Here is a 13464-nt window from a genome sequence, read left to right as displayed (position 1 = left end):
CCAACCTGAGGGACTCATTTTCTGGCACTATATCTGACAGTGTTTCTCTGCTATTCATAAGGTTTTCAGTGACTAAATATTCAGAAGTAGTTCGTCACCCCTTCTTCCTAGTCTGTCTTCGTCTGGAAGCTCATCTGAAACCTGTCCACCATGTGTGACCCTGCTGGTATTTAAAATACCGGTGGCATAGCTTTCAGAATCACAGCAACTCACAAGCCACCACAGTACGACAAACTGACAGATAAATGGTGATTCTTCCTTATAGGTGTATAGATATTACCATATCACAGACAGCATTGTACTTCAAAATAGATTTTTAAATATTCTTTTTGAGGCTGAATGCAACATCATTCCTCTTCAGTTTGTCATTCCCAACACAATAAACCATATGATTCAAAATGGCCAGAACCAGCCCATTTCCGCTCACTAATGTCTAGGATAGACTCTTGGTGTGGCGCTGTGGGCTAATATGCTGGACTGCAACATGGCTTTGAACCCTCAAGGTTGGTGGTTCAAGCTCACCAGTTGCTCCGCAGAAACCCTATATAGAGTCGCTATGAGTTTGAACCGACCCAGTGGCACTTAACAACAACAGCGATGTTTAGGATATTGATCTTTATACATCCATTCCATTTCAGTCAGTCGTTGATGTTTTAGAACACATTAAAATGATGTTTATCCAGTGAGATATCTAACCAAAATATATGTTGTTTCAGGTTTTAAAAATCAATTTGATTGGCCACAGGAAACGTATTTTGGCGTCTCTGGGAGACCGACTGCACGACGATCCTCCACAGAAGCCCCCTCGGTCCATCACACTCAGGGTAAGTGCACCACCTTCATGTTTTCCCCACTGTTGTCCTCCGGAGATCTTTTGTACAGTAAAGTGACTGAAGCGATGAGTCAAGCAGTACAGGCCATTTCCCAGGTAGCTTACTGCTCTGTATCAAAACGCTCTCATTGTTTATGCTTTTTATAGGACAAGCTGTTTTTCTCTATGGGTTAACTATATATTTGAACATCTCTAATGGAATTCAGTCTGACAGGCCACCACCTTTAGAGACCCACTTCCTCACCTCCCATCCCTCACTTCGATCTCTGCCAATGGTCAAGAAATGTGTTTTCTGTCAAACGCCTCAAACCCATAGAAAGAAAATCACTCAGCAACCACAGTTAAGTAGAGATTGATGTGAAATTTACCTTAGGGTTTTCTACCTTTTTAAAAGAAAAAAGAAAAAAGAAGAAGAAGTAAAACTTGCTATGTTTTTACCCACTTCAGAAAGTTAGAATAGAAAAGCCGACACTTTATTTCATAAATGAGATTTCATCAATATTTTACAAACGATATTCCATCTCTGTTTTTTTTTTTTTAATTATGAGGGAGAAACACTGTGAAAAGGAGAAAGAAAGAGAATAGAAGTGGAAAGAAATTCGAAAAGGGTGGAGAGAATGAAAACATGAGAGAGATGATTGCCCAGCAACGTGGCAGCCAGAGGGAGCAGCTAAAATTAAGCAGTTACTTATTTACATGAGGCCTATCCAAAGTTTTCTAAAAGTCATCAAACAACTGGAATTTTCCTGACATTGGTGCGCATTCCCACTCTGTTCTCCTCTGTATTTCTTCCTCCACTTTCTTGCTTCTCTCTAGTCCTGCACTGCACACACATGCAGACAGAGGGCAGTCAACGTAACTGTGGGCAGAAATGCAGTAGGACACCTGTGACCATTGAGCACATGCCGTCAGGACTGTGTGGGGGCAGGGCAGGAGAGGAGCCAGTAGGATTTTGAGTCTGATTCAGTCATGAAAGGGAGGAGAAAGTATGCAAAGATTTCAGGGAATGGAAGAGAACTGGCTCTAGGAAGAAGCCATGGTGAGATGAATTATTGGGGGAAGGAGACTTTACTAGAATACCCTTGAAAACTTTGGAAATAGTGAGACTAGAAATAGGGCCCATTCTTCTCCATCAGTAAGAGGAGCCGCAGATTGATCAACTTTGGAAAAATGAGCCTACAGCTGGTGGGCTTGATCCACGGCCTTTTCGTTAGCAGCTACGTGTTCTTAACCACTGCCCCACCAGGGCTCCTTGAGAGAGATTATTGCCTTGTTCTATTTTGCTATGTAGAAATGGAAGGAGTCTTTGGGGAGAAATCCATGCTACTTCCTCTAGTCCCTGTCCTTCTCCTGAGCCTCTCCCTCTGACTCCCCAGAAGAAATTTAAGAGAACAGTAAATCAGAGATGGAGAGTCCCAAGAAAAAGTATAGGAGCTTATTCTGTCAGAAGAGTTTCTGAACATTTTGAGGGGAGTAGGGCTGGGATAGCAGTGGCCTGGGTAACCAACATACTCCCAGTCTTCCTGTTACATGCAAACACAAGGACTCAGTGCTCTGCTGCCCCCACCTCACTTCTGACCAGTGTCCGTCAGCCTGAGTGATCTTTGCCATTGAAAACCATCCTCTGCCATTACCCACATTGCTCTGCAGTCAGTATATGTCTTGTGCTGTTTCTATACTGTGTCATCTTCCTGCCTTTAACCAGATACTCTTAGATGGAAGGTCAGCACCCTCTGTGCTTCATTTCCACTTCCTCATGGCATCACCCATTCTGAGGCTGCTCCTTCTCTCGTAAAGTTGCAGAGCCTTTGTAAGCACACATGAGAGTGTCAAGGTTGCTCAGCAGACTTGTGTCTCCCTGTTGCTGCTTTAAGAAACCAGAGTCCAATTCTTTATACTTTAAACCTTTGTCCTGAAATATTTAGTGGGAACAGTATGGACTAAATCGTGCCAATAATAAAATGGTGGACAGTCATCAAGCCTTGGCAGTTGATTCAAAGAAATGACTCCCCAGCCCCACAGTTTGTCTTGTCAGCGTTTCACGGTTTTGAAAGCAGAGGTTAGCCTCAAGGACGTGGTATTTATTTCATGATGTATTTCCATTCAGGAACCCAGTGGTAATCACACTCCTCCTCAGTTGTCTCCATCACTTAGCCAAAGCACTTACACCACTGGTGGCTCCCTAGACGTTCCTCACATTATCATGCAGGGCGATGCAAGGAGGAGAAGAAATGAGAACTACTTTGATGATATTCCCCGATCAAAACTGGAGAGGCAGATGGCCCAGGTAAGGTGTAATTCCTCTGTGATGCTTTGCCTTCCACCCCAATCAAGCAATGCCTTCGAATGTTGACCATGTAGTTTATTCTGCTGCTAATGGACCACATCTAACTGGAATTTTTCTAATGTCTGGTGTATCTTTCATTCCAACCTCCTTTGACCTAAACTGAGACAGGCCTTTCTGGGAATGCAATGGACAATGGGTCTTTAAAAAATTCGTAGAAAAATGGAATGAAAAGATAATGAAATTTCTCCACAAACTTTTTGAAGCCCCCTCAGGTCTACATATCCTTTTTGTGTATGTACATACCCTCTTTTTTTTCATTCTTACTGAAGAAGTTATGTCTGATCTCATTGTACCCAGAGAGTCTTTGCCCTAAAGAGAATAATATTGTGTAAGAATGAATTCACAATGAAAATGAATAATGAAAGTCCCGATTCTAAAACTGCAGATTGTTTGGTAGGGCAGAAGTTGGGGGGAAGTATAATGTTTTTAATTTCCTACCAAGTTTACCCAGCTATATAGAATTGTACTACTGGAACTCTTTATAGCATCTTATGTTGTCACCTTGAATGAAAATGATGATGACTTCTGAAACAGCTGAAGAGAGAGATCTGTCACATTCAGACCTTTCCACATTCTGGGTGGGAATGTTCATGTCTAGCCTGTGCTCAGAACACTGTTCAGAAACTTGGCGTCATCCATAGCAAACAGTGGGCCTGTTACTAAAGCATATTCTGATGGGCAGCTAGCTCTGCAGTTTCACCCTGAGATCTGAAGATGTGGATCTGTTGACAACTATTTGGCAGACTCAACTCTTTTCATACTCATTCTAGGTTCAGACTGATGTGCCAGGAGAAGGTAGGCTCCTCTCTACCTCCCACACCTGAGATGAGAATCTCGAGGTGACAATTTGACTGTAATTGCTATTCCTTGGTTGATAAATATTTTTCTCAACTGTGTGATGAGTTTCCACTTTCAAAAGCCGTTGGTAAAGATTTTATGCTGCAGCTCCCAAAAGAAAAATGTGAAGAGAATGTTCTGGAAGTCATGGCTGTTCTGCCTGTAAATACCCTGAAGGCAGAGGACCTGGGATACATATCTCTGCTTAGCTCTTTCAATATTGAATTATTCTCGGGGTTCTTTGTGCATGGAATGGCAATTTGGGGCACTATAGAGAATCTTTTATTAGAAGGAGATGGAAAATGTATAGGAGACAAGAAAAGGCTGATTTTCCCTTCTTTTCTTGTTAGGTATTATCTTGTAATCCATGTTGCTGTTTTAGTTGATGTTTTTACAAATAGAAAGTCCCAAAGCTTTTTTCCCCAAATACTGTTCATATATATAGATATGTATTTATAGATTTATACATCTATATAGATCTATAGATATATTCCTTGCTATTTGTTAATAAAGTATTTGCAGACTATTGTTGTTGTTGTTAAGTGCCGTTGAGTCGGTTCCGACCCATAGCGACCCTGTACAGGGTTTCCGAGGGTGTAAATCTTTACGGGAGTAGAAAGCCTCATCTTTCTCCCGCGGAGCGGCTGGTAGTTTCGAACCGCTGACCTTAAGGTTCGCAGCCCGATTCGTAACCACTACGCTACCAGAGCTCCTTATTTGCAGACTATATATGTAGTTAATTTCTTTAAAGGCAGTAGTTCAGAGGCATGGTTTGTTTTAACCTTGAACCATATCATCTTTTTATAGTAATACAAACTGAGCCTGTTTGGAATCTTTTTCTTCCCCAAGTAAGGGAGGCTAGTTTTCTATAAGCATTAGCTTTTGACTGTTTCAACTTCAGTAACAGAATCACCTATGTCAGTTGCTCAAATAATTTTTTAAATGTTTCCATATACAAGGGGTAAGTCAACAAGTACTTCTATAAAATCATTTTTAAACAGAAATATCAAAACATGAAACTATTGTTTGTCACTCTATCCAACATATAGGTTTATAGACTTCGAAAGGTGGTATTTCCATCTCTCTGTGGCACTGTGGGTTGATGCGCTGGACTGCAAGGTTGGTTTGAACTACAAGGTCAGCGGTTCAAGCTTACCAGCTGCTCCTTGGAAATCGTATAGGGTTGCTGTGAGTCGGAACCGACTCAATGGTACTTAACAACAACAGCCCTTCCCCAAAGAATTCTCTGCTCTTCAATTTATATCACATCAAAACAGTAGTTTTAGCACCTTTGAGAAACTCAAACTGTGTTCCTTTAGATGTTGTTTGAGTTTGGGAAACAAAAAGACGTCCTAATGGGCAAGATCCAGGCAGTAGGGTAGATGGGGACTGGTCTCCCAGTGACATTCTCAGAGGTCAACCCTGGCTACTCTCAGAAAATGAGCAGGTACATTGTCATGATGGAAGAAGATTCCTCAGTACAACTTTCCTGGCCTTTTTCTAACCAGTTCAGTCTTCTAAAAACTTCTTCCTAATAAGCTCTTGTGATTATCTGTGTGCTTTAGGAAAATCTATCAGTTGGACCCTTTTGAAATCCAAAAAACCAGCTGTAGTTGCCATAACCTTCTCGGAGTGCTGTTGTGGTACTTTAGGACAAGCACTGGACCGCAAGGTTGTCTGAACTGCAAAGTTGGTGATTCAAACTCACCAGCCGCTCATCAGAAACCCATACAGGGTTGCTATGAGTCAGAGCTGACTTTACGTCACTTAACAAAAACAACATAACCCTCTTAGCTAACCTGTCTGCCTTGGATCGAAGTGGCCCACTAGGTCCCCTTGGAAGCCACTGTTTTGATTAGAAGTTGTTTTTTTCCTAAGGTACTCTAACGAGACTCTAAGTGTGTTACTGAGAGAACTTATCTGCAGCCATCCCTGACTGCAGAGACGTGATTAAGCACAGTGTGTTTGGAATAAACCCACGTATATAGGAACTAGAACCCTACTAGCGATACTAACTTGTCACAGTTTCTTCACAGAAGACTTACTCTGATGCTACTTATGAACACTCAGAAGTAATGTAGCAAGATTGCTTCCTGGCTTTCTTCCTGAGGTTCACAACTAGGGCAGTGTAGTGCCTTTTGGATCCTTCAAATCTTTTTCTTGTCACTCGTGTTGAACTGCTGAATGCACTTTTATCTGACCAGGTGAGGAGAACCCAAAAGCAGAAAGAAGCATGAGAGCAGCAGGTTAGTGGGCTGTGGTGAGCCACGCAGGGTCTGTGTGCATGTGTTTATTTGCAGCTAACAACGATCACATGGCTGATAGAGACAAAGACCTCCATCAGCGACCAGAAGCTTATTAGAAGCTTTCTAAAATCCTGCTGCTCAATTCTGCACGTTTGCTGCAGAGAAAAGAGGATGTGGCACTATAGGAATCTGATCAATAAGAAAAAAGGGATTCTGGGATTGCAACTCTTTAGGCTCTGTTAACTGCAGTTTTATTGTTTTGAAGATATTTCCTAGTCTGGCAAAGCCAAAAATTCATGGCGAAATGAACATGTACTTCTTAAGAATAGTACATTTTAACTTGGCACACCAGCAGGCAATTTTGTTGTTGAACACTTCAGTTTCTGTGACTTTCCTGCCACTTCAAGTCACTCAGTTCATGTTTTTTCTTATGCTTCCACTCTTTGGTCCTTTATCTCTCTCCAGATCATACTCTTCCCTTGGAGACTGATGCGTAGCCGGTGAAGCTGGGGTCTTCCTAAAGACTTGGATTAGCAACTTAAATTCCTGTAGGGAAGTAGCTAGTTGGGTCTCCTTCCAATAATTAGTTTTCTTTCCCAAGATTTTTTTCTCACAATGGGTTTCCTCAAGATTGATTAAAATTTGCCTAACCAATTTCTTTGTTTCCCACTAAAAGACGTTGGAGGCCTAGTGTGGGGTTGTAGAATAAACCCTGGACTGCAAGGTTAGTTTGAACTGCAAGGCTAGTGGTACAAACCCACTAGGCACTCCTCAGAAACCCTATAACAACAACAAAATGCATAAGTCCACCCTCGGGCTTTTTTTTCTTATGTACAAAAAAGGGAAAATACGGGAGAGAGAGAAAAGGATCAGGTCAGATTCTTGTTCTCAGACACCCTTCTGTTTCTTCATGGTTATCTAAACCCTAGTGGAGTGATTTGGAATTCTTCCCACACACTAGAAACTGTAAGTTCTTGGTGGCTGAAATAATTTGTAGGAGCCTTGCCTTCTTAGGGTTTGTTCAACAGATGTTTGGAGGTACATTGCTTAATTTAGAAAATTAAATTGAAATTCACTTGACATCTATTCTACCCATTCCGTGTTTTGAGAAAATGTTTATTTAAAAGGTGTCCTAAAGTGGCAGTTGTGGTGTGGCACTGTAGGATAAGCATTGACTACTAACCACAGTGTTGGAGTTCTAACCCACCAGCTGCTCCTTGGGAACCCTATACAGGGTCGCTGTGAGTCAGAACTGACTCAATGGTACTTAACAGCAGCAACAATACTAGAGTCATCTCTTCATTTCTTATTTTCAATCTAAACCAATATTTAACACATCTACCTTGGAGACCTGGTGTGGCGCTCTGGGCTAATGCATCAGACTGCAAAGTCATTTGAACTGCAAGGTTGGTGGTTCAAGCTCACCAGTTGCTCCTTGGAAACCCTATACAGGGTCGCTATGAGTCGGAATCGACACGATAGCACTTAACAACAACAACCTTGCAATACAGGGAATCTGTAAATATTTTTTGGTCATTGTTTGCTTTTATTCTGGTATAAGCAATATTCTGTCTTCAAGTTGTCTTAAATCAATGTGTGAGAAGCAAAATTGATTCTAGCACTATAATGACATTTTTAAACCACTGCATATAATGATGCAAACACATCTGAACAGTGGGTTTTCTCCCCTGCTGGTAAACATTGCTTCTCCAGTTTATCATTCTAAATTGGGCTCATTAGCCCAGAAGTTCTGAAACACTTCCCCATTTTCATATTCCTAATGAACGTGTTGCCCTCACATTTGTATAATTATACCTTAATGTGTGTGATTGGTTGGTTGGCTTTGTGCCCGGGAAGTCGGTTCTGACTCATAGCGACCCTGTACAGGGTTTCCAAGACTGTAAATCTTTGCAGGAGCAGAAAGCCTCGTCTTTCTCCCACAGAACAGCTGGTAGTCTCCAATTGCTGACCTTGAGGTTAACAGCCCAACTTGTAACCACAATACGCTACCAGAACTCCATTAATGTGTGTTGTTGTTAAGTGCCATCAAGTCAATTCCAACCCATAGCGACCCTGTATAGTGTTTCTAAGGAGCAGCTGGTGAGCTTGAACTGCCAATCTTGTGGATCAAACCGACTTGGCTGTCCAACGCATTAATTAACTCACAGCGCCACACCAGTAGTGCTTTTAAACTTTCAAAGTACTTTCACATGTGTTCATCTCATTTTAGCACAAACAAGGTGTCCTCCACAACTATTCCCCTGCAGAGAGAGCAGCACATGGCTGCTCAGGTCTTTAAGTCAGAGTTGTATGGAGATGAGATAGGAAATGAAAATACAGAAAAAAGAGCAGAAGTATAAAAAACATTTCCGATATTTATGTTCTGATTTTGCAATCTTTGAAAGTTTTCTTGCATGATATTTTGGGGAATCAAAGTACTGTTAGAATGAACAGTAAAGGAGAACGGTGGGAGTCCAAAATTGTGAAGAAAACGAGTTTCCAAATGCCGAAACATCTACCCATTTCAGAAGGCCCCCACTAATGGAAATGTATTATGGAAAAAGGAAACTGTTCTTGTATTTTCACAAGACAAAAAATGGATTCTTCAGTAAGAAAAGAAAGGTGTATCTTTGCACAGATTTCAACTTAAATATTAGTGAGGGAAAACCATAATGTAGAAGTCCTTGTGTTTTGAATGCTCTCATCCAAATAAAAATATCAGTAGCTCCTGAGGCTATATATATGTGTTGGACACAAGTCCTAGTGTGGTGCTCTAGGATCTGCACTGCACTGCTAACCACAAGGTTGGCAGTTCAAACTCACTAGCCACTCCTTGGAAACCCCATACAGGTAGCTATCACTCAGAACTTACTTGGTGGCACTTAACGACATTATAAAGACTTTGGAGTCCTGGTATGGTGCTGTAGGATAAGCACTGGGATTGCTAACCACAAGGTTGGCGGTTCATACCCACCAGCCACTCCTTGGAAACCCCGTATAGAGATACTGTGACTTGACACTTAACAGCAACATATAGGCTTTTACTAATTTGTCTGTAAATCATTGGAAAGTTGATTCAGTTCAAAGTGTAATATATATCCTTATTCAAACAGTACTGCTTAACAAGTAGGACTCAAAACAAAACAAAACAAAACAAAACAACCCCACAAATCTATTGTCATTGACTAGGTTACCGTTCATATCACCTTTATGTGTGTCAGTGAGAACTGAACTATGCTCCCTCGGGTTTTCATTGGCTGTGACCTTTCGGAAGTAGGTAACCAGGCCTTTCTTCTAAGGTACCTACCTATGGGTCGATTCAAATTGCCAATCTTTTGGCTAGTAACTAAGCACTTAGCCATGTGTGCCAACCAGTGACCACTATGACTGGATCAAAACCAAGCCAAACCAAACTCATTGCATCAAGTCAATTCCAACTCATAGTGACTCTAAAAGATCGCATAGAGTCACCTCTCATGGTTTCCAGGCTGTAATCTTTAAAGAAACAGATTGCCACGTGTCTCTCCAGTGGAGTGGCTGGTGTGTTTAAACCACCAACCTTTCAGCGAGCAATCAAGCATTTCACCACTGTATCACCAGGTCTCTTTATCACTAGATCCAAGTACTTATTTATTTGAAAGCACCTAATACACTAACCAAGGAGCTCTGGTAGCGTAGTGGTTACGAGTCAGGCTGCTAACCTCAAGGTCAGCAGTTCAAAACTACCAGCTGTTCTGCAGGAGAAAGATGAGACATTCTGCTCCCATAAAGATTTACAGCCTTGGAAACCCTGTGCAGGGTCGCTATGAGTTGGAAACAACTCCACGGCACATAACAACAACACACTAACCAGAGTCCTGGTGTGGCACTGTGGGCTAATGCGTCATACTGCAGAGTCATTTAAACTGCAAGGTCGCTGGTTCAAGCTCACCAGCTGCTCCTTGGAAACCCTATACAGGGTCACTATGGGTCGGAATCGACTCGATGGCACTTAACAACAACAATATACTTAACCACAAGGTCAGTGGTTCAAACATACCAACCGCTCCAGGGAACCTCTATACAGGGTAATTGTGAGTCAGAACTGACTCAGCAACACTTTAACAACAAGCAACAACCTTCAACCCTGCGTGTAAATGTAAAGGAAAGGAAATGGAAGGTGAGCCACGTGGCCAGGTCCAGGCCTGGTACTCCCTGTGAGGTGTCTTCTTTCATCTTTAAAATCAAATTGGCAAAATTCCCTGCCTTAAAGCTGGTGAACGGTGTAATCAAGGTAGTCTGCTAGACCATATCTCAAACCCAGGTAGTCCGCTGGACCATATCTTCATTGTGTTATGTTCCTCCTGATTTCCTGTGGATGGTGCTTGACAACAAGAACAGCCTTTGAGTTAAAATGGTGTAACGCATTCTCATAACAGCTCCACAAATACTAGCTCTCCCACCTGCAGTCATTGATCACACTTGTGTTGGCACAGCAAGCAGAACAAGATGAAATCAATACGAGTTTAATTGATCTTCATTGAATCAGCTCATGTGATCACCATGAAGCCTTTCTACATTAAAAAAAAAAAAAAAAAAAAACTACAGTGGTTATTTGTTCATCCTTCCAGTGGAGATGCTACCACAGCTTGACAGAACTCTGCCCTTCTCCCAGGTTTGTGAAAAAGCATTGTGTGTAGATGTTTGTAGGGTTGTTTACACTGTTTGTAGGTGTTTGTTTACACTGTATGTAGGTGTTTTCCTAATTTTGTTATTGTTGTGTGACTTTGAGTAGTTGATTCTAACTCATAGAAACCCCACATGACAAAGTAGAATTTACACCATTGGGTTTCCTGGCTTGTCATTGTTACACAAGCAGGTCTCTAGGTCTTTTCTCCCACTGAGTGGCTGGTGGGTTTGAACTGCCAACCTTTTGATTAGCAGCCTAACACTGCTTTTTTAATAGATGCCAGATTCCATTTGGGGCCACTTCAATTGAAGTTTTCATTTGGTTTCTTTCTGGCTGTGTGACCTTGGCCAAGTCAATGAACTTGAACTGAACTGAATGAACATCAGTTCCTTTTCTTTAAAATGTGGATAATGCTTACTTCTCAGCTTTGTGTATGTTAGTTAATTTATATGAACACACATTTTAAGCTATAAAACAATCATATTGTTGTTGTTATGTCCCATCAAGTTTGTTCCAACCCATAGTGACCCTGTATAGGGTTTCCAAGGAGCAGCTGGTGAGCTTGAACCGTCAACCTTGCGGTTCAAACCAACTTTGCAGTCCAGTGCAGTGCCACACCAGGACCCCTGTAAAACACTGTATAGACAACAATATCAATTCAGATATGTCACCTGTTAGCCATGGCGTCACTGTAAGTAGGAATCAGCTTGATGGCACCTAACGACAGCAATAGTCCCTACATTTTTTATATCCCTTTGATCCATTGTAGGGTCAGTTAATATCAGAGATACTAGAAAGCAGGTGTTCAAGATGGTTGTAACAAACCCTCTTGTTCAGGCTTGTTAACGACCAGCTCTGTCCCAATGTTGTTCCTACTTACAATGCATATTGAGAATGTAATTGGAAGTTCCCTCTTATTTTAATTGTATAACTACAAAGTCTGCCAGGGAACATTTGTTGTGATACAGAAGGGATCTGTATGGAATGACCACAAAGCGAGGCAGAACCACAGAATAAAGGGAATAATTCTCTGCAAATTCAAGTTACAAAAGTATGCAGCCAATAGTATCTTAGAATAATAATGTGATACAACAAAACATTTACTGAGAAGGCAGAGATTTTTTTTCCCCTTAGATGAAATTTAGCACTTGTTCAAAATATACAGTACACAAAATGATTAGTGAAAAGCACAGATAGACCAGAAAGCCGTGAGGCTTAGCCGTCTATGAGGAAGAAGGCAGGTAGGCATTTGTTCTTCTGTGCTTTTCCTGGTAGACAGGAGGACTGTGGTTCCTAAACACTCTACCCACCACTCGCATCATGGGCATGAAAGGCTCCACCTTCAGAAAACAGCACCACTGTGTGGAAGGAACAGCCTTTTATGAGTGATCGTTTTTTCCACTAAAAAAAACTAAACAGGTTTTCTTATTACTATGTTATATCCAAGTTTCAAAAATTGTCTTAGCTTAGTAGCTAGTTTTTTCCTTTTCATTTTCATCCTATAACTGCTATTCGGAAAGGCTCAACTGGCCCATGACTTCAAAATATTCTTTCAAGGAAGATGTAAAGAGCAGCTCCTAATACTTCAGCGAAGACAGATGATATATAACTAGAACGAAGGTTAAGAAGCTCAGCAAGCATTCCATCAGAAGCTTCCACTTTGACAGCTTGGCAAGTTGACAAGCAGGCACCCTGGCTTCAGAGATAACTTGGAGTGGAGAGGAAATCTGCTCCCTGTTTCAATCTAAGAACTCTAGACCAAGAGCCATCCTACCAACCAAAAGTGGAAAGCGGTGCTGTCACACGTGGATGTCCAATCTAATGTGTGGTACACTTTGTTTGCTAATAACAACAACAAAAAGTTGCCATCCACATATTTCCAACTCCTGGTGGGCCTGCGTGTATCATGGTAGAACTGGGCTCTATAGGGTTGTCACTGGCTGGTTTTTGCAGAAGTCACCAGGTCTCTCTTTCAAGATATCCTTGGATGACCACCAACTGCTAACCTTTCATTTAGCTGTCAAGAATGGGAACCGTTTGCACCACATTGGGAGTCCTTCTTTGCTAACTTGTTGTTAAGTGCCATCAAGTCAATTCCGACAATAGCGACCTTGTATAGGGTTTCTGAGGAGCAACTGGTGAGCTTGAACTGCCAACCTTGCAGTTCAAACCAACCTTTTAGTCTAGCGCATTAACCCACAGTGCCACACCAGGACTAATATGGACAAATACTAATATGGATTGTTAATTGCCTTTTCTCAGAATGTCTTCTGCTCAATTTGTATCGATTCTGGGGTTAAGAATGCTAGTAAGAGTCATGTATGTCAAGAAACATTGAATGCTTACTGTTTATCTTGTACAAGAAAAAATTCAAGCCTCGACTTTCGTTATTGAAAGATTCACTGGGCAACTTACTGAATGATGCAGAATGCATCAATAAAAGATGGAAGGAATACACAGAGTCATTGTACCAAAAGGAAATGGTGAATGTTCAACCATTTCAAGAGATACCATATGAACAAGAGCCAATGAT

At 41.5% G+C, this 13464-nt stretch overlaps 1 protein-coding gene across 10 annotated transcripts in view; it reads left to right on the top strand.

Annotated features, from left to right (window-relative positions):
- Window positions 1–13464, top strand: part of ANKS1B (ankyrin repeat and sterile alpha motif domain containing 1B) — a 671108-nt gene that overhangs the window by 556802 nt on the left and 100842 nt on the right. For 6 of the 10 annotated variants that reach the window (XM_006875941.1, XM_006875939.1, XM_006875948.1 and 3 more), the window contains 2 exons: window positions 717–824; window positions 2940–3119. The exons of 1 other annotated variant lie outside the window; for it this stretch is intronic. In XM_006875941.1, coding sequence (XP_006876003.1) covers window positions 717–824; window positions 2940–3119 — 288 coding nt within the window. The remainder of the gene's footprint in view (window positions 1–716; window positions 825–2939; window positions 3120–13464) is intronic. 3 more of the 10 variants (XM_006875944.1, XM_006875943.1, XM_006875942.1) reach the window with 1 other exon arrangement.

The sequence above is a fragment of the Chrysochloris asiatica genome, unplaced genomic scaffold (assembly GCF_000296735.1).
Source record: "Chrysochloris asiatica unplaced genomic scaffold, ChrAsi1.0 scaffold00347, whole genome shotgun sequence".
Classification (NCBI taxonomy): Eukaryota; Metazoa; Chordata; class Mammalia; order Afrosoricida; family Chrysochloridae; genus Chrysochloris; species Chrysochloris asiatica.
The sequence above is the reverse complement of the archived record's forward strand: the minus strand, read 5'-3'. Positions and strand labels throughout refer to the sequence as shown.